The sequence below is a fragment of the Sycon ciliatum genome, chromosome 10 (genome assembly GCF_964019385.1).
Source record: "Sycon ciliatum chromosome 10, ocSycCili1.1, whole genome shotgun sequence".
NCBI classification, from domain to species: Eukaryota; Metazoa; Porifera; class Calcarea; order Leucosolenida; family Sycettidae; genus Sycon; species Sycon ciliatum.
Window position 1 is genome coordinate 17,167,436 of NC_088652.1, and position 26,885 is coordinate 17,194,320.

Here is a 26,885-nt window from a genome sequence, read left to right on the forward strand (position 1 = left end):
GACAGAGACAGACAGAGAGAGACAGAGAGGGAGAAAGGGAGAGAGGGGAGCTTTGTTGCAACACAGCTCCCAACCACTCTCTAGTATTGTACTTTGTCACAAGCCCAATCTCATCTCAACGTTTTTGTTTTGGATTTCGCACCAAATTACACGGGTATGAATCACTTCACTTGTGGCAGGTGGCTTGGTCACAAAGCAGAGCCTGGGTGCAATTGATATTGTTTTGATTGTATTGACCGTCTGCTTGTCCCTGCTAGATCGGAATGAATGCGAAGATTCGGCAACAACCTGCCGACCAGGTACCTACTGTCGAAACATGAAAGGCGGTTATAAGTGCCAGCGTGAGTTTAATTTCTGCTTTTCTCTGCCATAATTATGACAGTGGTGGTGATGGCGGCAGGGGCGGTGGCGTTGACGGTGGTGGCATGCGGTGGTGGTGTACGGTGGTAGTGGCGGCGAATGCTGGGGTGGTGTAGGTGGTGAGAAGGAGATCTCTGTGCCAGAGTGAAACTTTGCTGCCTAGAGAACTTGTGTGGACAGGCATGTTTTTACTGCTAGTTTGTCGTGTTTGTCTTTAAGGTCATATGAGTACATTTCAGTCCTCAAAACTGTTATTTTAGTGGCCACCTGACATGTTCCAAGTTGTGATGGATTTAAAATACAATCTTGTTTTGCCTTGTACTTTGACGTTCAGCATGCGGACACGGTAATGGTAATGGGCGAAGTGAAGTGGACGCGCAGTCGGGCATTGTCACCTGTCAAGCTGCATTCCACTGGACCTGTCCTAACGGTCCATGTCCCAGGATCTCTGCAGAGCCAACACAGCCAGTGTGCGAAAACAAGGAATTGATCAACCTTGCCCAATGTGAAGGTACAAGCACTAGTCTAAAATTACATCAGACTCGAGTCGATACTTCCAATCCCCATTGGGTCCTGGAATGCAGTTATACCCACTACCAGCCCCGTAGAGAAATGAAAATGACCGTTGAAATTCCCCAGCAACTTCTTGTTGTTCGATTTGTCGAATGGACCCAGATGGTAAAATCAAAACTTCACATTCAGTAACAATATGTACCTCGGAATTGGAGACCGATTAATGGTGAAAGTCCTTGTTGTTGTTTCAAATCTTTACTCTCACGATAGCCAGTGGCCAATAAGAGATAATAGTGTAAGAAAGGAGAAAGAGCGAGGAAGAATTGGGTGGGCAGGGCCTAGGGCCTAGGGGTTCATGACTACTTAAGTGTACGGGCAGGGGTGGTCGCTACACGAGCATACAGAGTTGTGTACTTAAGTGTACGGGCAGGGGTGGTCGCTACACGAGCATACAGAGTTGTGCAACAGCGGGGATATCTGGGATTTGAAGGGAGTACGAGAAGGGATTTTGCGAAGCTGGGTGGGCAAGCAATTAAAGTAATGAAGGGCCTTGTACAGGGCAGAATGGAGACAGTGGTCAGTCCGCAGAGTTGACAAGTGCCAAGTACGAGAGCGACGTAAATTATACGAAAGTTGCACGTTGCTAGCAGTATGCAGCGAGAGTATTATGTGGTGAGGCATAATTGTGGCACAGAGAATGCGCGAAGAGTATAATTATGTTTAACTTTAAAGCGTGAACATAATGTTGGCCATTTGGTGCCATGCAAAAGGTGGGAGTGTTCTAAGTGTGTGTAAAGGGGAAGGTGGAGACATATTCTGGCGGCTTACCGCTGGAGTCGTTCTAGCCTGTCAAGGGAAGTGTGGGACAACGGTGTGAGAGCATTGCTCGCATATGAGAATATAGGTAGTATGTATGTCTGATAGATGTGAGATAAAGAATCACTGGTGAGTGTAGACCTTAGTCTAAAAAGAATATTGAAAGACTTGAGTGATTTTTTGACTATGTATTCAACATGCTCCGTCCAACGGAGGTCATGCTGAAAGATTATTCCGAGGTGTTTGTGTTTTTGTGCTACGGTAAGCGGACTATTCCTGAGGGTTGTTGTTGTTGTTGTTGTTGTTGTTGTTGTTGTTGTTGTTGTTGTTGTTGTTGTTGTTGTTGTTGTTGTTGTTGTTGTTGTTGTTGTTGTTGTTGTTGTTGTTGTTGTTGTTGCACAGAGTGTACTTTTCTTCTCCCCACGTTTTAGACCATGCTGTGTGTATTTACATGCCAAGCGTAGATTGTACATATCATAGAACTAAGAAATCGTGTGCTATTTTCTACCTTTTGACAATCTTGTACTGTTCTAGCGGGTACACCAACTTTGCCAAGCGGCTATAACAGCAGTACGGCTGTCATCGATCCCACAACGTCCACATTCCGCTGTGCTGAAGGCTATTATGCGCAATGTACCGGCAATGCAATATGTGCTGGAGGTCCTTTAAACCATCCAGCCGTACCTCGTCAACAGGATGGTGAACTAATCTGGGCCAACCTTCCAACCTGCCATCCAATATGTAAGAGATGATTATTTCACTTCAAGTTACCAGTGCATCTAGTGTCTGCTTCTATCAAAGCAATGTGCTGTGTATACTGGTTACCCCAGCAAGTGTATGGTGTGCACAGGTAACTGTCTTGGCCGTTTTATGTGGATGTACTTCGTGTGGTGTAGACCAGGTGTTTATTGGTGGTCGATTCACATGGCTTCGCAGGTTGTGTGGATTGCACAGTAATCTGGCGCTAGTTTTGATCTGTCTCATTCAGACCTTGTCCACTATCGTTGCTATGAGAGAAAAACAGTGAGTGCACATCCAGTCCATTTGCAGTTTTTCGTGCTTCTCCTGTGATGGGCCTTTACATGGTGCGTGGTACATAGTAAGCGGAATGATTCAAATGAAGCACATGAAATCTGGATGGTTGGGTCGATCAGAAACATAATCTTTACGATGTTTCATTGTCTGATGGCATGCCAAATCACTATGTACCACGACTCAGCCCCCCCTCTCTCTTCACCTATGGCGGGGGTCTATGTCGTAGAGCAGAGTCTAGGTGCAATGGATAATGTGTTGATTGTCATGATCCCCTGCTTGTCCCTGTTAGATCCGAATGACTGCAAAGACCCTGCAACAACCTGCCGGCCAGGTTCCTACTGTCAAAACGTGAAAGGCGGTCACAATTGCCTGCGTGAGTTCAATTTCTACTTTTCTCTGACATATGACAGTCTGACAGTGTCGGTGATGGTGGTGGTAGTGGTGGTGGTGGTGGCGGTGATGGTGGTGGTGGTGGTGGCCGCGGCAGCGGTGGTTGCGGACATATTCCAAGATGTGATGGGTTTAAAATGGATTCATGTTTTGCCTTTTAATTTGACGTTCAGAATGCGGACACGGTATAGGTACTGGGCGGGAAGACGTGGACGCAGAGTCCGGATTTATCTCCTGTAAAGCTGGATTCCACTGGACCTGTCCTAACGGTCCATGTCCCAGGATCTCTGCGGAGCCAGCACCACCAGTGTGCGAGAACAAGGAATTGATCAACCTTGCTCAATGTGAAGGTACGAGTACTAGTCTAAATTACATCAGACTTGTGTCGATACTTCCAATCCCCATTGGGTCCTGGAATGCAGTTCCATCCACAACCAACCCCACACAGAAATGAAAATGACCGCTGAAACTCCCCAGCCACTTCTTGTTGTTCGATTTGTCGAATGGACCCAGATGGTAAAATCAAAACTTCACATTCAGTAACAATTTGTCCCTCGGAATTGGAGACCGATTAGTGGTGAACATCCTTGTTGTTGTTGTTGTTGTTGTTGTTGTTGTTGTTGTTGTTGTTGTTGTTGTTGTTGTTGTTGTTGTTGTTGTTGTTGTTGTTGTTGTTGTTGTTGTTGTTGTTGTTGTTGTTGTTGTTGTTGTTGTTGTTGTTGTTGCACAGAGCGTACTTTTCTTCTCCCCACGTTTTAGACCATGCTGGGTGTATTTATATGCCAAGCGTAGACGGTACAATATCATTGAACTAAGAAATCGTGTGCTATTTTCTACCTTTTGACAATCTTGTACTGTTCTAGCGGGTACACCAACTTTGCCAAGCGGCTATAACAGCAGTACGGCTGTCATCGATCCCACAACGTCCACATTCCGCTGTGCTGAAGGCTATTATGAGCAATGTACCGGCAATACAATATGTGCTGGAGGTCCTTTAAACCATACAGCCGTAGCACGTCAACAGGATGGTGAACTAGTCTGGGCCAACCTTCCAACCTGCCATCCAATATGTAAGAGATGATTATTTCACTTCAAGTTACCAGTGCATCTAGTGTCTGCTTCTATCAAAGCAATGTGCTGTGTATACTGGTTACCCCAGCAAGTGTACGGTGTGCATAGGTAACTGTCTTGGCCGTTTTATCCGGATGTACTCCGTGTGGTGTAGACCAGGTGTTTATTGGTGGTCAATTCACACGGCTTCGCAGGTTGTGTGGATTGCACAGTAATCTGGCGCTAGTTTTGATCTGTCTCATTCAGACCTTGTCCACTATCGTTGCAATGAGAGAAAAACAGTGAGTGCACATCCAGTCCATTTGCAGTTTTCCGTGCTTCTCCTGTGATGGGCCTTTACATGGTGCATGGCACATGGTAAGAGAAATGGAAGACATGAAATCTGGATGGTTGGGTCGATCAGCAACATAATCTTTACAATGTTTCATTGTCTGATGGATTGCCATTCAAATCACTATGTACTACGACTCACTGGACTTAAAGACACTAGAAGTGAAGTTGTACACTTTTGAGCTTCGTACCTCTGGAACCGCACATTGGAGCGCTTCAGCGATTGTTTCATGGACAGCTGGCGCTTTTCCCTTCGACCTACATATCTTAGCCCACGGAAATAACCCAGGATTGGCAGTAGTCATTTTCCTGATTCTCACCTCTTTTCAATATGCTGGAGAGTTCCGTTTGTCTGTGATTTGCAAGGGTTTGTGGGTTTCTGCTGCGTCAAATACAGAAGAATGCCGATTATCCAAACGTCAAGTATCCGGGCGATCCCTTATCCGAAAAAGCGTGCTCCACTGTCCGAAGAGTGCTGAATACACGTATAGTGCAGATCATTCCATACAAGAGGGAGAGAGAGAGAGAGAAAGAGAGAGAGAGAGAGAGAAAGAGAAAGAGAGAGAAAGAGAAAAAGAAGGAGAGAGAAAGAGAGGGAGAGGGGGGTGGGGCAAGCCGTGTTACAACACAGTCCCACCTCTCTCTTATACTGTACTATGTCTGAAGCCCAGTCGGATCTCAATGTTTTGTAGTTGGCATTACGTGCCACGGCTGTGAATCACTTCACCTGTACCAGCGGTCTTTCTCGTAGAGCAGAGCCTAGGTGCAATGGATAATGTGTTGATTGTAATGGTCTTCTGCTTGTCCCTGTTAGATCGGAATGATTGCAAAGACTCGGCAACAACTTGCCAGCCAGGTTCCTACTGTCGAAACGTGAAAGGTGGTCATGGTTGCCTGCGTGAGTTCAATTTCTACTTTTCTCTGCCATATGACAGTGCCAGGGTCGGTGGTGGTGGTGGTGGTGGTGGTGGTGGTGGTGGTGGTGGTGGTAGTGGTGGTGGTGGTGGTGGTGGTGGTGGTTGCGGTTGCGGTTGCGGTTGCGGCGGCGTCGGCGTCGGAGGCGTTGGTGTTGGTGGTAATGATGGTGGTGGTGTGTTCCATACTAGTATGTGCGGTGGTATTTGCAGCGATTTCCAACCGATAGGCTGGGGGTTCGATTCCCAACAGTTATCGTCACACACGTCTTTCTCCTCTTTCTCAGGCCTCCTGACTTCTCTTTCATTCTCCTGATTGGTTACCAACAGGTAGTGAATGCCGGAGTGTGTGATGTGATGGGTGTGTGGGGAAAAAATGAAAAAGCAACTTCATAGCTGTGTGGTGTACACCAGGCTGAATAGTGGTGGTGAATTTTTCAGCCTTGCAAGCTGTTGAAAGGTGCAATCCCAGCACAAGTTGCTATGGCTTCTGCTGTAGCATTGCCTATGTGGATTCACAGGAAGTGTGAGTTACAAAGTCTGAAGAAAATGTTGAACGGTCTCTTCTGGGATGACGACTACGGCATAGCTCAGTGGTTAGAGCATCGCTGGCTACAAGCAATCGTCCCTGGTTCGAGTCCTGGTGGAGACAGTCAATGTTTCTTCAGACTTTCCCCGTTTGCATCTTTCCCTCTAACCAGTGAATATTTTATGACTTGGGGCTCCCAGCATGCTAGTTTGTACGTGAAGTGTGTGGGTCAGTGAGGGATGCGTCCCACTCGCCTGTATGGATTCACACGAAGTGCGAGGTACGAAGTCTGAAGAAAATGTTGAACTTTCTCTGCTGGGATGACGACTACACCATAGCTCAGTGGTTAGAGCATCGCTGGCTACAAGCCAGGATCCCTCGATCGAGTCCTGCCCGAAGTGCAAAGCCAGCGCCGCGAAGCCAGCTCCCATTACATCACTGACGATTTGTGTGTATGAACTCAACTGTACGCACCTCGTGTAAAAGTTCGGAGTGCACGTGTTGCATGCTAAAAACAGTTCAAAATTTATTTATTTCACTTCACGAAGTACAGCTCAAGATCAAGAAGAGATAGAGAAGAAGGACATGGCCATTACCAAAATCTCGTACAGAGTCCACAGTGCAGACAGAACAGCAAACAAAGGTCACACAAACATGCTCCGCAATCCCATTTCCAAAATGAGGTGAAACCATTCTCTACAGTTTTCTTCGCAAGCCCTATTCAAAAATGGAGAATAATGAGTTCTTTGGAGGAAATGAATTGAGTAGACGAGAAAAAATAACGACCCTCTACAGAGCAGGTCATACTCCGAGACAAATTATGGACATAACTGGTTACAAGAAGACTCAGGTAAGTGAAACAGATCACCAATAATGTGATAAAATCGAGAACAAGTCACAAAAAACAATCTTCGATTCTATTGTCCATGTTCAGGTAAGGGACACATGCAATCGAGTTGAAATTGGGAGAAGCGTAGCAAGACAGGCAGGCAGCGGAACAATGCCGATACTCTCACCTGTGGGCATGGAGTTTGTTGCTGATCACATCGCTGCCAATCGTTTCGCGAGCAGTGAGAATATTTCTGAGGTTCTGGACACGGAGCAACCTGGTGGGGGAATGGCAGCCCCAAGCACGGTACGCAGAAGCCTCAGACGGAATAACTACAGGTTCGGGCGGCCGGTGCGTAAGTTTGTTCTGAAAGAAGCAGCAAAGAACAGCCGGCTAGTATGGAGAATTCAGCATCGCCAGTTTGAATTTGACCGCGTTGTCTTTGCAGACGAGGCATGGTTTGCCTTGGGTCCTGATGGACGTGTTATGTCCTGGTACCCACGGGACGACAAGCCAATAGTCGAGGTGCCACACTATCCAGCAAAGGTGCACGTTCTCGGAGTCATTTCGCTTTTCGGAACCGTTGGGCATTTGTCCTTTGCTCCGACGTGGAATGCAGCAACGTTCGCCCAAGGAATGGCAGCCGACATTGTACCGAGTGGCATCGGATTCTTCGCAAACGACTGGTCCTTGCAGCTCGACAATGCTACCTCCCACACGTCAGCTCAAGCACAGGATCTTCTCGATAGCGGAGTACCGAAGATCCTGTTTCAACCTCCCTGCTCGCCGGACATGAACCCAATCGAGAATGTGTGGGCTCTTCTCAAGAAGAGAATAATTCCACATCGCTGCGAGAATGCTGACCAGCTGGTGCAGGCACTGCACCTGGAGTGGGACTCGTTGGCTCCTGACACGGTTTCCCCATACGTGGAGTCAATGCCACGTCGTGTTGAAGCCCTAATTGAAGCAGACGGTGGCCACACCAAACATTGAAGCCCTGCTGCTCTGATATAAACTGCTTCGAAACGATCCCCGTCTTCTTTACTTGTGCTGAACTTAAAATGAATGTTACACTTGTCTTTGTTTGGCACGGTTTTGTAAGCATGCATGCGTATGAGTACAGCACATGCACAGTTCATACGGCACACGCGCACACTACTGTCACTTGCACTTGTACAACTTTGAGGGCGTCAAGGGCCGCATCAGTAAAGATAATGGAACAACAAAGCTCATGACAAGGTGGAGAATTATCAAGTTCAGAACGACACAAATCTCAAAGGGAACTAATAGTGACAACAACATAGTTAGCAGATTAAGTCACATTCTCACATACACCTCAACGAGGAACAACACCAAACAATTGTAGAGACACCACACTTTCTTTCTGTGCACAAAGTTCAGCATCCAACTTTAAAAAGTATTATCCGCCTACGACCTCTATTAAAAAAAATTTTGTATTAAAAAAACGAGAGAGCTTGGAAGCTCAGGGCCCTACGCTATGCTTTTTTGCCTAGCTCACCATGCATGTTATTAGAACTGATGGAAATGTTTTTTCCATTGATTGGCTGTAGTGTTTTACGTCGACCATGACGGCTACAATGCCCAACCATACCACAACGAACTGATTGGCTACATTATTGTATTTCAAAAAGTCTCCATCTGTTCGAATAACATGCATGAGGAGCTAGGCAAAAAGCATAGCGTATGGCCCTGAGCGAAAGAAAATTTTAAATAAACTTTCTCTTTGCATTCGAGGGTAATACGACACCGCCTTCCACCTTGATGATGTAGGGCAAAAAAGCATAGGGATGTTATACAATTTTCATTTCTCCAATTTTTTATCAAAATAATTATAACCTAGGATTCGAACCCGTACTATCGCCCTGCATGCATTCCTCCGATACACCTCGCATACGTAGTCATTCTTCCAAGTTGCTTCACGTTATTATCTTGCATTTGAAAGCCCAAATTTGAATATTACGGCCACCTGTCTTTGATGGTATGGTGCGGGCCAGGTACGGGATAGCGCCAGGCATGCCGACGGCACAAACACACAAACACACACACGGAATTAAAGCTGTGTGGATCCTGGTTAATTTAGAATCTGCTGCTTCGGCAGTATTAGTTATTAAGTTTGTTCCAACGAGGAACACAATGCTTCCTGCCAAACTTGCTGACTTTGTCTCAAAATGAATCAATATCTACGACAACAAACATCAAATGGCATGTCCAAATATCCAAATTTCCTCAACTTTGGGGGATCTCTTCGCACGTCTGTCAAAGTGGATGCATGAGGTTGACTGAGGCATTGAAGAAGCCAATGTTTGAGTGATATCGGTATTTGACCATGCCTATGCAATCATGATAATTATTATTTGATTGATACAGACAAGGTTCGATCCACTCAATGTTGTTTTTGTGGTCTTGTTTTGGTGCAGCTTCGCCTTCTGAACGTAAGTTTTTGGATGGTTGAGATTATGGAATGAACATCCCCATGTTTTTGATTCTTATCTGGCCAATGAGGCTATGCGATTCAGTGCGCAAGTATGCATAATATACTAAAATTGTGGATCAGCACCATCGGGTCTCGCCAGGTAGAAAATCAAGCCTCATCCGAAGCACATTGAGAAATCCATCGACATCATACATAGACTGCCAATACACCCATTGCACCATATCCCTCACACACTCATACTAATCCCAAGGAATTGTTGTGGAAATAATTTGCTGCTTCGAGTAACTGGTCTTGAAATGCAAAAGCTCAAAGAGCTGCAAAGCAATGCCAGGCAACTGGCAGCAACTGGCGCGCGAGGAACTGCAATAAACCCACATTGTGACACAATGGGGTTGCAAAGCAATGCCAATGCAATTAGCTGCAACTGGCTCATGAAGCGCCGCAAATGGCTCGTGATGAGCCGCAACTAGGGAAGCAAATGAGCAGTTAGGAGCTATAGAGCTAAATGTTCCCTAGTGCCATTAGCACGAGGATATGGTGGGCATGGGAGGGTGAACATCTGATGCTAGCACAAGCTAAAAGTCGCAAAATTAATAACTTGACTTTGCAGTGAAGCCAACAGCAAGAAAGAAAGAGAAAGTCGTGCACATGCCGGAATGACGCCATTTTGTTTGGCGTTGCCATGGAAGATACGTTCAACGTCAGGCTTTACGATGGCAATGTGAGTTCAGGGCGCAAGGCACTCACGTAGTGGTTCATGGCAAATGCAAACATGGCAGTGTGATCCGTGAATGCTTACACACACTAACTATATTAGTGTGACATTCACCTATTCTAAATATACACAGCTTCCAATATTTTTTTAATACTATGACTGTGCACATCCCTCCAAAGTAATGGGGGTAATGAAAGAGAAAGACAAAATACAAAGACAACAAAGGAGCAGTAGGTGCTACAAGAGCTGTGCTGGTCAGGCGCAGTGCACTCCTCCGACCAACAGTGCAACAGACATAAGAAAGAGAAGATAAAATAAACAAAAACAATTAATATAGATTGATCAAGAGAGAGAGAGAGAGAGAGAGAGAGAGAGAGAGAGAGAGAGAGAGAGAGAGAGAGAGAGAGAGAGAGAGAGAGAGAGAGAGAGAGAGAGAGAGAGAGAGAGAGAGAGAGAGAGAGAGATGGAAAGAAAACAATTGGTTGTGTATGTGTGCGCGTGTGCGCGCCTGTGTGTGTATGTGTGTGTGTGCACGCGCCTATGTGTGTGTGTGTGATAGAACTGTGGTGATATTGACACACACACACACACACATACAAAAGCACAAACGCACGCCCATGCACTGACGGAACGAACACAGAAGCAAACACACACTAACAAAAACACACAAACATGCACACATGCACACACACACACACACACGCACACACACATACACAGACAAAATTATACACACGTGCACACATGTGCGCACACATGCACCCATAGCTACAAAGATAAGGCGTCTTACTTCTGCACCGATATTTTCACCTACACTGAACCTTGACATGCAGTGGAATAACCCGGTATTGTGCACACACTTTAGCTCATAATTATATTACAAGGTAATATTGCACTGACAAATACTCACTCATGGACAGACACACTACGCACTCACTCATGGACAGACACACTACACAATCACTCATTGACCGGCACACTACACACACCGCCTTACAGATGACCATGTACATGTACACACCGCACACTCAAGCTACATGTCGTGTATGCTCTGATCCGTTGTGCAGAGGGCAGCCACCTGTGCTTAACAACACGAGCTCACGTCTCTGTGTTCGCCCATCTCGCTACCCTGACGGAAGCTGAAGAGCAATGTCGCCGTCTAGGCGGACGTCTACCCGCTGGAAGTGTGGAAGCTAAATGCCTAAAACAAGCTCTTGGCACAGTGGGCGCACACGCTAACGAAACCAGGCCGTGGCTACTGACACATCAGGATGATCTCCTCAGCGAAGGCGACCGGTATACTCTGCACAGGGCTGGTGTGCCGCCAAATGCAGAAGCGTCGGATGCACGCCACACCGTGGCATGCGCCTTCAATCTCAGTAAGTCCAAACACAGGCAGTCATGAGTAGTTCTTTCTGATGGCGTACGGATGGCACGGGGGGGGGGGGGGAAGACCCAAATGCCTTCAGTTGGTGTGGTACGTGTTGTGCCCTTCAAGTGAAACACTTGTCAGCACCTTTTAGGTTCGGTTTGGTTCCATAGCCCAGATGGGTGGAGCACTGCTCGTAAAGCCTAATTCACATTCGACGGAACGCTGACGGTGCGGGATGTAAGGGCCTGTCGGGAAGGCTGGGGTGAGCAGTCAAATTTTGTACGAATCGTACGACACCACATGCTGCAGGTCACCAGCAAACGGCACGAGTCCGTGACAGGTTGACTTTTGGAACTAATTTCTTGTTTTTCGGGACTTCTTTCAATTATTTCTCCTTGAATGAAGCGGAATCAAGTCAACAACACCAGTTTTTCATGAAGACCAATAAAGTAGCTTCGAAAGGTCTGCCATTCAAATAAAAGCTCCAGGAAATGCTAAAACAGTTTGTCTGTCATCCTCCTGAACTATCCCTAAATACAGTAAGTGACATCAGACCGTATCTTGCTAAGATTCAACTCAAGTCGTGTTAGCCATTCTGCGAATTATCATGGGAAGCGCAGTGTTCGAAATGCTAAAAAAATTCCCAGTACGATTCAGGAGTAGTCAGGGCACGACATCGTCTCCTTCTCACACTCAGAATGCAGCCGTTTGTACGCTTGCAACCCCGTCTACGCGCGTCTACGGTATGAACAGTTGAACTGATCCAACTCTTCTCATCGCTTCCCGCTCCGGACGGCCGGACGGTTGAGTTACCGTTGCTGGTGTTCACACTGGACGCCGTCAGACTGTCCCGTCGCTTCCCGTCGATCCTTACGTCGCTTCCCGTCGCGCCCGATCGAATGTGAAGTAGGCTTTACAAGCAATGTCCCTACCTCAAGTCCTGGTGTGGTTGGCATTACTTTCTCTTTTCAGGCAGTCCACTTCCTCCACTGAAAAAATAATTCCTAAACAGGACACTTGAACGGCCATGGATGCACCGACGAACGAATATTAGGATTTTCACTGCTAGGGCGTCCTCGAGGAAAGGAAGACAGAGTCTCTCGAAGAGCCCTGCAGTAGAAGTCAACGGCGGAAAGCCAAGGAAGGCACGGATTGCAGCTTTCGTCATACGAGTGAGGGCGTCCATGTTTCTGGCCATCAGAGACGCATATGTTAGAGCACCTTCTGAGATAGTAAAAGAAATACCGCAAGAAGTCTTTTCGCTTTGTTTGAGAGGATCGAATATAACACTGCTTCCATTTTTTCCGCAAATATGGGTATTTTGAAAATTCGATAGGGACCCGGTTCTTGCTGCCGATGCCTCATGCAAATTTTAATTATTATGGAACTCGCTACTGAGGCAGTAAAAATCTTAAAATAAAATAAAAACACAGTGATGGGAAGGAGTTATGATGTAACAACCCACGACTGTATCAACATAATAAACAGTCATCAAGTGTGATAACAGGGCACAACATTGACAGGCTATTAAGACACCGGAGACCGGACCGGAGACCTAGCTCTAGCACATCTCCAGTGCTCGTACCAACAGCCTTTCAACTTGGAATGTTCTCCGTCTGGTAGTACGCCCACCTTCCCCTCTTCTTTCCTACCCCTCTTCTTTCCTACCCCAATAACCATGACCTTCCAAGTTGGGAGGCTGTTAGTTTGGGCACTGGCCATGTGTTAGACCTACAAGTAGGTCTCAGGTCGTGGAATGTTTTTCTTCTATTTTACATGTAACTTATTAAAATGTGAGTAATCCAAGTCTCCATGATAGCCAGACTCCAGAGTGTCTAAATGGAGGTTTGTCTCTCCATTAAGTAGAAAAACCCAACCACGTGTTTCCGTTCCTATTAAACAGGAGCGTAGTGCTGGTGCCCACTTTGACACTGATACTCACTGATTTGTCATCTCCGCACTGAAGTGCCACTGATGACGTCGAAGCTGAAAAAGAATGATTAGAATGATTTCACTGAAGGTGCTGGCGGTGCCAAGGTGAACAAATATCAGGGGATCCGTGATTGAAGGGTCACTCGACGCTCCAATAGCATCTTGAATTTCATGTTTGTATGTGCTACAACACCTGATGTTGGGTCCGACTCAAAGATTTGGTGAAATATAAATTGGTTTGAGTTGCAGTGAAGGGACTGGTATTGGAGTTGAGGAGTGAAGTTTCATACATAAGAAGAGAAATACGTCATGTTAATGGAAAATATCATTTTCCCTTTTTCATCAGGCACTGACAATTCACTGCAGTCTGACCAGGCCTCTATGGACTGCTTTGGCTGGCAAATTTCGCTACTCTTTCGTTTTCCCTCCCCCTACTTTAATTTATCGCCGTGGTTTGCAGTCACCCACTCTATTAATTAACCCATTCCATCCTGGGTCCCCTTTTCTCCAATCGGCCAGCTGTCCAGAGCACTGACTCTCTTGGTGTAGTTTGCGCGAACAGGTCTGAATGAAATTTAGTCTCATTTCACTCCACTTTGATGGACTTTCATCATCTTGGCTCCTTGGAAAGATCAGGACTAAGCAAATCCATCATGGTTGATCTCAGCGACATAGACACACCAGGGCCACATCCACCTCCTCTCCAAACTACTCCACCGTGCCTCCAAAGGGTACAACACCTCAATTTCACGTCATTGTTCGACATCTTGTCCAATTGTTTAACCCTTTACCGTTTTAGGTATTTGTACAGCAAAAACCGACCGTCACTGTTCATGCCGTAACTTTTTTTATTTTTCACTTTTATTATGTACAAAATGGGGTGATTCTGAAAGTAAAAACCCTCAGGAATGCGATGCAACAACTTTCAAGTCCAGAAAACGAACACAGATTTCCCTATTTAGCACTAATAATTATTTGGATGTATTGCCGATCGGGCAAACTGTTGCAATATGCAATAAATCAGATCCTTGCACTGGAGTGGCTCTCTCAGGTAAGTGGATACCAGGTTCGTTCTCTGGGTTGAATGCAGGAGTGTTATCAGTCACAGCGGTGTCAGCATTGTCCCAAGTATTGCAAATATCGACTAGTGCAGATTGCACCGCTGGCTATACATAGTACCTGTACACCACGACCTCTACCGTGACGACGGCCTATTCCAAGGCCGAATCCTCTCTCTCTGCCACGTCCCCTTCCACCATTAGTGGCACTCATCTCAGCGACACTGTCGTCGTCTGTGACATCCATGGCACTCTTACTGGCGCTGCTTTCACTCGCCATGTCATCGTCGCGGTCGTTGTCAGAGTAAATATTTTCAACAGGATTGTCTGGCTCCACAAACTCATCTTCGCTGGATGAGGCAGCGACAGAGTCGTCAGGAAGGGTCTCCAGAAGTGAAAGAGCTTGCTCCGCGTCCATGGCTTGCACAGCAGGGCAGACAGTTGTGAGGCCAGCTCAAGCAAAGTCGAAATAATCTGCAGGCAGTACCAAAAGTCACAGGGTACGCACTTTTCCCCAAGCGCATTTTTCAAGTCGCGATTTTCGCGATTTTTTATATTGCATCACACAAAAAAATTGTCGGCACCCTCTGCGCGTACATCTTGGCTACCAGTAGGGAAAATCCCAGCTCTCTGCGGTGAACCAGTCCAGCGCTGTGCGCATAGAAGTCATCGACCGCGAGCGGTCGAAATTTGTACGTACAAACGGTAAAGGGTTAACTTAAAAGAGCTTTATTTGATGTCCATCATGCATGCGTCGTGCCAATGGGAAATGTAGCACGCTCCAAAAAACAAAACTGCGAAGTCATGACGAAACACTCTGGGCCGTGATTTTGGTATTTATCCTTTCGCCGCTCAGTGAATCTCTATCCTATCGCGGGTACTCTTTTTATCCTTGGAACGATGAGTTCAAGATCTTTGCAACGGTGTATTGATTGTCGCGATACGTTTATATTTCACGAAGTTACACTAGTTTGGACACTAGTCTATGCGATACAATGCCCGAATGTTTTCCGCACTTATGCGCTCATGGCAAAGCATGTCATAGTTTCAGAGCGAATGTAATTATGCGCTCCTGGCTCGATAATATTTATAAAATAATATAAGAGTCACCGTGTTTGCGAGCTGTCCCCTATATATCCGATCGTCCTTTGTGTGTTTCAGTGTTTGCTTCCTGCCGCTATGAGTGTTTCTTTCTCTTCTTTTTGCTCTCTGCCTTTTGTGTCAGGGGAACACTTCTGCACGAATGAAACACATTTGGTCCATTATCCGCCCTCGAAAATGAACAACGCCGAAATGATGACGCCTTTTTGTCAGGATCAAAAAGCTCGGGTGCCAACTGAGGGCGACATGAAGTGCGTTGAAGACTTCAGATCTCTGATTCACAAAGAGACGGGTCACGTGGAACAAAACTTTGCTAACCAGTTGTGTGTAGTTAGACCTGGTAAGTACAGTACAGCACACACCATTATTTTTTAGGCAATTAGTAGTATTATGAATATTAATCTTTGCCGTACTTAGTCCCATTGTACTCGGTAGGGCAGCTGTAGAGAGGGCAACACCACTACCAAAACTATCCTGTTTGCCGCAGTCTCAGGGAACGGAGGTGCAGATATTTAATACGCACTGTAGAAATGTACAGCTTGATCAGCCAGCCCTAACCCAGTCATGTATTTGCTGACATTCATCCCTATCCCTCTGGTCAGCAGACCACTCTAAATTCACTCCATCTACACTTAGCTCCTTGTCCACTGGCATTAGTTCTATATCCTGAACTTCAGTTTTAGAAGATGGCTTTGTTTAACTGATATCATCCATCTTCTGATGTTCGTTTCTGTACTCCAACAGAGACAGTAGAATACATTTGTACGGAGTCGGGTTCTCCGAGAATGTTTTGGTACTTCCCCCAAGATTTGACTCGTGATGAGGCCACTCTGCTTTGTGTGGAGCATGGTGGTAAACTTCCAGAATCCATCACATGCGCCAGAACATTAATGGCAAAGATTCACGGCAGTAACTCTCCATTTGCTGCCTGGACGTCGTATGACAATAATGGAGAGTACCTTGACACAAACATTGTGTATACAGCAAAGACCATCAGTCCCCAATTAAAGCGCAAGGTTATTTGCGACCTGCCAGACCCTGTCACCGTGAAAACAGGTAGGTTAGCTTTCTCATTAAAGTGCGTTAGATAATGGTTAATCGGTATCAAAATAAGGAATTATAGAAGCCTCCAAATGGTGAAGGCTGGTGGAACGAAGGAAGAAAATTTAGGAAATAATTGACATGTTCGATGGTTATCTGGAGAGAAATGTCAGCACCGACGCATTCCAAAAAGTCAAGTAAAACCAATTTAGTAACCGAACATTATTGTCATGACCCGGATCAGATGCAATGTGTATTTCATAATTTCCGCTCTGTATCAGGACTATACACTGTGCATCAACACTGTGCATCTACTGCTTACACAGCTTACACAGCTGCATAATGCCGTTTTTTATTTTATATTTTTTATTTTACTATTATTATTTTTTCGGCAACGCAGATGATGATGATGATGATGATGATGATCAGGGCTATGGAGTGAATGTATTGTGTTAACATGTAGGCAGTGGATTGTATTATGGTTAGAGCAAGAATGAATATCATAATATAAGGATGTGGCTCTCACACTGATCACTGTCGCCTTGGCTTTCCTTTGTCCCTTTTCTGTGATTTCAGAGGACTTCAAATGTCTGGGCATCTTCACAAAACTGAGGTACTTCAACATTAAATTATCCTACGATCGAGCAGTAAGGTTCTGCGCCAAGCTCAATGGAAACGTACCAATAACCGCCTCCTGCCCAAATTTGTTTATGGATGCCCTCTACATCAAACTGGACACTCAGTATAAGCCTATCGTTTGGATATCGGGAGGCACATCATCAGCTGTAGTGCGACGAGGATCGGATGGTTCAAAACATTCCATAATTGGCTATCCTCAAACGCGACTCAATGTTGCGTGTGAATTCCTCTACCGTAAGTACAGTATTGTATTTTTTTGTGTTGATTAGAACCATATCCCTCACAAACTCACACTCAGCCCAGAGCACAAAGGAACTCGTTTGGAGATAGTGTGCTGCTTCGCGTAACTGGTCTTGTAATGCAAAAAGCTCAAAGAGCTGGAAAGCAAGGCCAGGCCACTGGCAAAAACTGGCTCGCGAGGAGCCACAGTAAACCCACATAGTGCCACAATGGAGTTGCAAGGCATAGTCGATGCAATTGGCAAAAACTGGCTCCTGAAGAGCCGCAACTGGCTCGTGATGACCCGCAACTGGCTCGTGATGAGCCGCAACTGGCTCATGATGAGCCGCAACTAGCGAAGCAAATGACCAGATAGGAGCGATAAAGCCAAATGTTCCCTAGTACCATTAGCAAGAGGATAAGATGGGAGGGATGAAGGGTGAAAATTTGATGCTGGCACAAGCTAAAAGTCACCACTAATTAGACTTTGAAGTGAAACCAACGGCAAGAAAGAAAGAGAAAGTTTAAAGAAAACAGTTGTGCGACGTCAGGCTAAGCGCGTCCAAATCCATGCGCTGGCAGTGTGAGTGCAGTGCGCAAAGCACTGACACAGCAGTGCGTGGCAAATGCAAACATGGCGATGTGATCGGTGGATGCTAACACACACTAACTACATAACCGCGATATTTATTTGAAGTCGGGATCTCAACAATACAATGTACAACTTGGGAAGATCCGAATGACAGTGTACATAAAAATACAAGTGGGATATGAATGTACTGTTATAGGTGCTACAGGTAATTATTTTATCACAATTTGTGGGACTAAAATAATATGCAAGAACACAAGAAGTAAAACTGAATAAATACGATAGCTTGACATTTGAGGAAAGCACCAAGTAAAGCAAAATAGAGGGACAAATCACTCATTCAACTCGGATGGAGAGCCAAGGATTAAAATTAAAAAAGAGGACCAAAAGTTTACAAGTTATCCATTTTGTCCAACACTAACGGTTATAAGCAGAATAGTGTTGAGTCAAAAATGTGCAACAATTAGCACAAAACTAACTGATGAGATCATGACATTCAACGACCTGATGCTTAGCTGCATCATCACCTTCCCCTTTCTTACGTTACTTCATAACTTAGAACCTTCCAAGTTGGAAGGCTGCTGGTTTGCGCATTCTAGACGTGACTGTTGGTCCTCTTTTTGACATTTAAATCACTCATTGAAATTTTTTCCAAAAAGGAGCCGATTTAATCCGGTACATTGTGGCCCGTCATTAATAAGGCAGGCAAAATGGGCATTAAATGTAGAAGACGTATTACAAGACTTCATTTCAAAGGGCAGAGCATTCCAAAGTAAAGCGATCCTACTAGATAATAAACGATACCCGCATGCACTATTATATCGGGATAAATAAAGATTATTTCAGAAACGCAGCATGTGGTGTATGCAGGTGTACTGCGCTTACAAAATAGAGAATCTAAACTGGTAACTGGGGATGCTACTTCACAGTAGAGAGGTTAAGTTACACGTTTTTTGCCCTTTTTCAAAACGCGGTGCAAATCTCACGTTACGTGTAATTTTTAGAGGTTAAGTTACACGTGCGACGTGACGTGACATTTTGCCTGGCAGGATTCGGGTTTAGTTCGCACAAATATCAAATCTTTCAACAAACTCGATAAAATTCGATAAAATTCCGGAAACTCACACAAATTTGGTCGGAATAACCAAGCGAAACTTCCAAAAACTTACGTCATGAACTTACGTGCGGGACAGTCAACTCACGTAAAACAGGTCAAATTTTACGTGAGTTTTTCACTTTTTGACGTAAAAGTTCACGGACGTAAGACTTTTACGTGAAACTTAACCTCTCTAATGAAAGATAAATTTAATGAACAACTGTAAGAAACGGTGGTCCAGAGGAGATAGCTTTTATGATAGCATGTCTGAGAAAACCAGAATATTTGTGCAAGTCGACCTCTCCATTTTCGCTCAAATTTTCCAGGGAAGATTCCTTTGGATTGTAGATTGACTATGCAAGGCCCGCGGAAAGGTTTCTGAAGGGAACCATGAAATTGGCATATCCCTCAAACATGGTCGACAAATCACATGATTTATGGGACTACAAACGAGCCACGCCACAGCGTCCCAGAACAAGCTACGAACAAAACTCCATCCATCCAACATTGCTTAAAATTAGAAGAGTTCTTGGGGCAGCACCGCTTAGCCACACCGGCATCTCAGAAGATAAGGGCCATCTTACCTTGACGCCACAAATGGTCATCTTGAAAATAGCCAAATTACAAGTGCTGATGAAACAGCGAGCAACGTCCTCAATTAGCAAGCACTATACACCGGCAGATAGTAGAACACCTCTTCTAGCATTAAGGACATATCCCCCATCAAAGGCCCATCATCCTTTTTGGGTTTTCTTGAAATAAACAATTTTGAATATTTCCACTCAACTATGCTGAAAGACGTGCCAACATACCTGCGCGGGAAAGCTCGCCCCTCAGCTACGTCTAGTCAGCAAATTATTCCCCCGCACCACTCCCAACGCTGCAGAATAAAGTGTATTGTTGACTGTGACAAGGAAAAGCAGCGGTGATCACATGTCACTCCAACCAACAAGCTTCTCCTTGCTCCAACAGCATTTTTCGGTGCAACAGTTGATGCAAAAGTGACTGAATTTTTGCTTGTTCGCGTCCATTTTTGAATTTGATTTCTTAAAATTTAAAATTAATTTTAATTTTCTGTTGAATAGGTACGTGGCAATCAGCAGAGTATTGGTACATGTACTGGGAGCTTCATTGGAGTCATGGTGTTTGTTTGAAAGATTGAGGGAGATTTGAGCTGGCATTGCAGCCATGGATCCTGAAACTAGACTGCGTGTCGTAGTCTGCATGCTTCTATCGCACAATAGTCTCCCTTGTCTGGCGCTTCTGAACCAAATCATACCTCGTAGAAAGTGCACAAGGAAAGATGAGGACAATAACAGACAGCAGGCAATGAGAGAAGTTGGACCAACAACGAAACAAACAATGGAAGCAGGAATATTTCAGAACAGGATCAATCCACGGCCACGGCAAGGTGTGCTTTGGATTTGCATAATTTTGTTTTTCCCGAGAATGCGGCAGAATGGCTGAAACTGGCTGAATCAATTTAGCTCTCCATTCAGCACTTTGAAAACGGCTGACTGCTGAAAATGGCTGAAGCCGAAAATTCAGCCGTTTTGTAGCAATGATGACGTCAAAACTCGCTTTTAAAAGCACTTTTCCGCTGAATGGCTGAATCGCGCTTAGTGTGACCGTGGCCTAAAGAGAACACTAAATGATCTTACAGCTTTCTTCAGCCCAAAGTCAAGGTGGGCTATTCATCTTAGGTGATGCGGAAAGATGATGCCGAGGTGGCAATGTTGCAGGACACTCCTGAGATGTACATTGTTTAGCTCTGTACGTGGGAGATGGTAAGGGGGCGATTTCCGTTGTAGAATGTGAGAACTAGTGTTGTTGCAGTGTTGATTAGGAGGTGCTGGCGCTCCAACCACTGAAACACTGCACTGCACTTGCAGTTTGCAGTGTGGCGCGGAACAGACAAGGTCTGTGTTGGAACAGACAAGGTCTGTGTTGACGGCAAATGGCTTTACCTGGTGTTGGCGTTCTTGTCTTTGTTGCTGTTGTTGCTGTTGTTGTTGTTGTCGTTTGAAATCTGGCATTCGCACGATGGCCTGTGGCAGATGAGAGAAAAAGAAATACAATCACGGATAAAGAGGAATCAAAGTTTAGCTGCTTGCTGAATAGTAGGGATGGTAATAATGTGTACCTACACTGCATATTGACATGCAGTGGAATATGCCACTGGATATTGAAATGCAGTGGAATAACACACTTCAGGTCACTTGCACACTGCAAAAACGGACCCGCACTGCTCGTGTCTGCCATGCCAGCGACCTGTGGCCGCTTAGTGGCGCACTTTGCACGCACAAAATCACAATATACAGTGCTGATCAAACGAGTGAGCTTGGAAGCTCAGGGCCCTACGCTATGCTTTTTTGCCTAGCTCATCATGCATGTTATTAGAATTGATGGAATTTTCTCTTTGGCCCCAACTTCGTTGCGGTCTTGTAGTATTTTACGTCGACCATGACGGCTGCAATGCCCAACCATACCACAACGAACTGATCGGCTACATCATTGTATTGCAAAAGGTTTCCATCTGTTCGAATAACATGCATGATGAGCTAAGCCAAAAAACCATAGCGTATACACGTAGGGCCCTGAGCGAAATAAATAAACTTTCTCTTTGCATTCAAGGGTAATACGACGTCTACCATCTTGATGACCTAGGCAAAAAAGCATCGGGATGTCATACGTTTTTCATTTCTCCTATTTTTTCCAAGACATAACCTGTTATTCGTTCGAACCCGCACTATCGCCCTGCATGCATTCCCTGGATACACTCCGCATACATACTCATTCTTCCAAGTTGCTTCATGTTATGATCTTGCATTTGACAATCCTGTTTGAATATTGTGGACAGCTGTATTTGATGGTACGGTACGATGCGGGACAGGTGCGGGATAGCGCCAGGCATGCCAATGGCACAAACAAACAAACAAACACGGAATTAAAGCTGTGTGGACCCTGGCTAGCACCAGACGTTACTGAAGTACCGTAAAGTACCGTTGATCCGCCCTCTCTCTAATTCCCGCCCCCTGTCGATTTTCTACCTGTGAAGCGACTTCGGTGTAAACAACAAAATACGATGTTGAACCGACGCAGGCACTGCTGTACACAATACGTGCCAATCCAGGATGAAAATGTGCGCAATTCAGCACATCGAGTCTGATCCTCCACGTTGTTGTACATCGTACTGCACTTGACAGCCTTGATCGAATTCCCGCCCCCTGCTGAAAACCCAGCTGGGAAGCGACATGGTGTGGGGGGGGGGGGGTGCGGATCAACGGTATTTTACGGTAATACATGTACTATTAATATTTTGTATTTCTCGGGGATTTCCGCGACATCCACGGTACCCAGTGGCAACACCGAAGTTCGTTGAAAACGTTCTGCTAAACAAATTCAGCGAATTTCGGTCGGCTTTTTCGTACGGCGGCAAAACGAAAAATGAACAAGGAATTTCGTTGTGCTAAACCTTTCTATTGACAGACACACTACACACTCACTCATAGACAGACACACCACACACTGAGCCGTACCGGTGGCCACGTACATACCGCACACTCATGCTACATGTTGTGTATGCTCTGATCCGTTGTACAGAGGGCAAGCACCTGTGCCCGAGAACTAGAGCTCAAATCATCGTGTACGCCGATCTTGCTACGTTGACGGAGGCCAAGGAGCAATGTCGACGTCTAGGCGGACGTCCACCCGTCGGAAGTCAGGAAGCTGAATGCCTACAACAAGCTGTCGGCAAAGTGGGCGCACTCGCTGATGAAACCAGGCCATGGGTACTGACACATGTGGAGGATCCCCTCAGCGAAGGCGCCCGGTATACTCTGCACAGAACTGACGTGCCTTCCAATGCACAAGCGCGGGATGCCCGCCACACTGTGGCATGCGCCTTCAATCTCAGTAAGCCACACAGGCACACAGGCAATCATGGATAGTGGGTTTCTTTCTGATGGCATATGGATGGCACTTGGGTCCTTTCAAACTGACTGTGGTTGGTCCCCTGCGGGATGGAAAAAAGACCCAAATGCCTTCAGTATGTGTTGTGCCTTTGCAGTGAAACACTTCTCATCACCTTATAGGTTCGGCTTCGTCCCATAGCTCAGATGTGTAGAACACTGGTCATGACAAGCAAGGACCCGAAGTCGAGTCCTGGTGTGGTTGGCATTTCTTTGTCCTTTAATGCAGTTCACTTCCTCCACTGATCCTTTGGATTTGCAGTTCCCTCAATAATTTCAAAAGATTATGTTTGGGCGGCAAACACCAGGGTTCGGTGATATTGGCGATGAACGTTTTATGGCTTTGAACTAGCTAGCATCCAGCAGCCAAAGGTGGGTCTATACATCATATGGATGTTCATTATGATGGTAGGTAAACAACAGGAAGAAACACCTACTAGTAACGCTTTTTAAATATCGATGATAGGAAATGCGAGAGGGTTTGGAGGAAAATAGGACTGAAAGAACTTCACCACCCACCCCAGAGCATTATGAATCAAGGACCTTATGCAGGAAGCACAACTCCCTGCTCAATATACAGTGTTTGAGGGAATTCACCCCTCATCAGTTGGGCTTGAGTAGGCTGAGGAAGATTGTGCCTAAAGAGAACCACTTATATAGTGCTCTCCAGGCACAAACATCACCAGGGATACAAACTTACAGAGACCCCGTTTACAGCGCGACAGACACCTCGTGATCACCAGTGGATGGTTCGATGGACTTATCGCGTGTGCCTTGAATGGCAGTCGTGAGTCAGTCAAGTGAGAATGCAAGTCGGCAGGAATAGCGCAAGCTCCCGCGTAGGGAGCAACACACCTTTTGCCAAATGGAAGGATGAGGAGCGAGTGCGGTTAATGAGGTGCTTATACGCATGCAACTGCAGAATAGGCGACACAGAAATTATCAAAACAGTCCTAACAAACACACGAACTGTCAACAACTTACTTAGTTCCACCAGGATAACACGACACACTGCTGAGTTCTAGTCCTGTACAGTAACCATGCTACATGTGCAGATAGTTAACGTACGGAGTGTCAAAAGCCACATACATAACACAAGTAAACATATTGCACTAGTAATAAACTACTAGAAACAGTTTGCTCCCCACACTGGAGCTCGTGCTGAACAAGCGCTGAGGACCGTTGGCCATTCGCAACGTTGTTGCCTCCAAACCATCTAATTCGCAAGCTCGCGCTGGGGACAACAGTGTGAAGAAGAGGTTGGTGCGACTTCAGCGATACTTGGGGAATTGTGTGTTGTGCCCTACATTGGAGCTCGCGCTATTCCTGCCGACTTGAATTCTCACTTCACCGGGTTTGGAGGCAACAGCGTTGTGAATAACCAAAGGTCCTCAGCGCTTGTTCAGCACCTCCAAGAGCGATACTGATTCACGCTGCCATCTGGTGTTTAGGAGGTGTTTGTTGCACTGGAAACGGAGCGTCTTCGTAAGTGATGTTTTGTGCCTGGAGAGCACCATAAAGGTGGTGCTCTTCAGGCACAATCTTCCTCAGCCTACTCAAGCCCAACTGATGAGGGGTAAATTCCCCGAAACACTGTGTATTGAGCAGGGGGTGGTGCTTTATGGCAGGTTTGCCTAGTGGACGGCTAGATGGACATCTCGTGTGCTTTGGATGGCAGTCGCGAGTCAGTCAAGTGAGAATTCAAGTCGGCAGGAAGAGATGTAGAGAGCAACACACAATTCCTCAAGTAGCGACGAAGTCGGACCAACCTCTTATTCAAATAAATATTAAAATGTGAATACTCCGAATCTCCAGAAAAAACAGACTCCAGAGTGTCTAAACGAAGGTTTGTCTCCCCACTAATAAAGACTCAATCAGGTTTACCACTCCAAGCAGGAACATGGTGTCGGTGTCCCTTTTCACACTGTTACTCGCTGATTTCTCATCTCCAAACTGAAGTCCTAAGTCGCCATTGGCAACGACGAAGCTGAACAGAATGATTGTAATGTTTGCACCGAAGGGTTTGACGACTCCATGGTGAATGAATTTGATGGGATCCGTGATTATAGTGTCACTCGACGCTCCAATAGAATCTTGGATTTTATGTTTGCATGTGCTGCAGTGCAATATATCCACCTGATGTTGGGTCCGACCCAAAGATTTGGTGAAAAATAAATTGGTTTGATTTGTTATTGGAGTTGAGTAGTTGCACACAAGTGTAAAGAAATACGTGATTTTTATCGAAAAAACATTTTTCGCTTTTTCGTCAGGCACTGACAATTTACCGCCGTCTGATCAGGCCTCTATGGACTCCTTCAAATATAATAAGTTCTTGAGGTAGGCCCGCATAGCTGGCAAACAGTCACCGTGTTGGCGAGCTGTCTCCTATAATATCCGATAGTCCTGTGTGTGTTTGTTGGCTTACTTCCTATCGCTGTGTATGCTTCTTTCCCTCTTCTTTTTTCTCTCTGCCTATTTGTGTCAGGGGAATACTTGTGCACCCAGGATATACGATTGATCCGTTATCCGCCCTCTGAAATGAACAGCGTCGAAAGGATGACGGCATTTTGTCAGGATCAAAAAGCTCGGGTGCCAACTGAGGGCGACATGAAGTGCGTTGAAGACTTCAGATCTCTGATTCACAAAGAGACGGGTCACATGGAACAAAACTTTGCTAACCAGTTGTGTGTAGTTGGACCTGGTAAGTGTATCACACATCATTATGTTTAGGCAATGAGTGATATTTGACTATTTATCTTTGCCGTACTTCGCCCCATTGTGGACAGTGGGGCAGCCGTATAGAAGGCACCAACACTGCCAAAATTATCCTGTTCGCGGCAGTCTCAGGGAACGGAGGTGCAGTTATCCAATACGTACTGTAGAAATGTACAGCTTGATCAGCCAGCCCTAACCCAGTCATGTATTTGCTGACACTCATCCCTCCCCCTCTGGTCAACAGACCACTCTAAATTAACTCCATCTACACTTAGCTCCTTGTCAACTGGCATTAGTTTTTATTTTCCTGAACTTCAGTTTTAGTAGATGGCGTTGTTTTCCTGATATCGTTGATCTTTTGATGTTTGTTTCTGTGCTCCAACCGAGACAGTAGAACACACTTGTACACAAGGGGGTACGCCGCGACTATTTAGGTACTTTCCCCAAGATTTGACTCGTGATGAGGCCACTATGCTTTGTGAGGAGAATGGTGGTAAACTTCCAGAATCCATCACATGCGCCAGAACATTAATGGCAAAGATTCACGGCAGTAACTCTCCATTTGCTGCCTGGACGTCGTATGACAATAATGGAGAATACCTTGACACAAACATTGTGTATACCGCAAAGACCATCAGTCCCGAATTAAAGCGCAAGGTTATTTGCGACCTGCCAGACCTTACCACTGTGAAAACAGGTAGGTTAGCTTTCTCCTTTAGTGCATTCGATAATGTTTATTCGGCATTAAAATAAGGAATCATAGAAGCCTCCAAATGGTGAAGACTGATGGAATGAAGGAAGAAATGTAGGGATAATTGACATTTGAAACACGGAGGTTGAGCCAATAATGTATTTAGAAAGGAAAACCAGCCCCATCTCTATCCTGTCACAGAGACAGTCATGCGTTTTGGTCCATCGTATTAAACTGAACACTGTCCCTGTACATCTCAGCAAGTATAATTGGTTTTCTTTCGCATGGGATACTCGCAATGGCATAGTACTTCCCAGGGCTTTGTCAACTATGTTTACCAAATCCCCTATCTTTTCTGCATATTCGTATTGGCTCAAGCTACCCATGGAAATGAAGACAATATCCAATATTAGACAATTCATAGACCATGTTAAATGTCATGCCAAGTGGTAGGCTCACTCGCCTCTTTTGCTAGCTTATCTCGCCACTATCCACCATGGTCAA

The 26,885-nt window shown here is 45.5% G+C and overlaps 3 protein-coding genes and 1 long non-coding RNA gene across 4 annotated transcripts in view; all 4 read left to right on the forward strand.

The window, feature by feature from the left end:
• Positions 1-373, forward strand: part of LOC135826708 (uncharacterized) — a 12,518-nt gene extending 12,145 nt beyond the window's left edge. Inside the window, exon 5 of the mRNA XM_065339310.1 lies at positions 258-373. Within this exon, the coding sequence (XP_065195382.1) occupies positions 258-373 (116 nt within the window). The remainder of the gene's footprint in view (positions 1-257) is intronic.
• Positions 374-724: 351 nt separating this feature from the next.
• Positions 725-3,458, forward strand: LOC135826569 (uncharacterized). Its single transcript, XR_010555329.1, has 4 exons — positions 725-871; positions 2,224-2,430; positions 3,014-3,097; positions 3,288-3,458. It is a non-coding gene; the product is annotated as an uncharacterized LOC135826569 (long non-coding RNA).
• Positions 3,459-3,617: 159 nt separating this feature from the next.
• LOC135826709 (uncharacterized) lies at positions 3,618-16,090 on the forward strand. The gene is made up of 7 exons (XM_065339311.1): positions 3,618-3,630; positions 3,978-4,184; positions 5,330-5,413; positions 9,226-9,240; positions 11,025-11,336; positions 15,545-15,760; positions 16,026-16,090. The coding sequence occupies exons 1-7, from the start codon at positions 3,618-3,620 to the stop codon at positions 16,088-16,090; spliced, it is 912 nt and encodes a 303-aa protein (XP_065195383.1).
• A 4,276-nt stretch (positions 16,091-20,366) lies between these two features.
• Positions 20,367-26,885, forward strand: part of LOC135826710 (uncharacterized) — an 80,249-nt gene continuing 73,730 nt past the window's right edge. Inside the window, exons 1-4 of the mRNA XM_065339312.1 lie at positions 20,367-20,415; positions 22,608-22,919; positions 25,461-25,676; positions 26,082-26,387. Of these exons, the coding sequence (XP_065195384.1) occupies positions 20,367-20,415; positions 22,608-22,919; positions 25,461-25,676; positions 26,082-26,387 (883 nt within the window). The remainder of the gene's footprint in view (positions 20,416-22,607; positions 22,920-25,460; positions 25,677-26,081; positions 26,388-26,885) is intronic.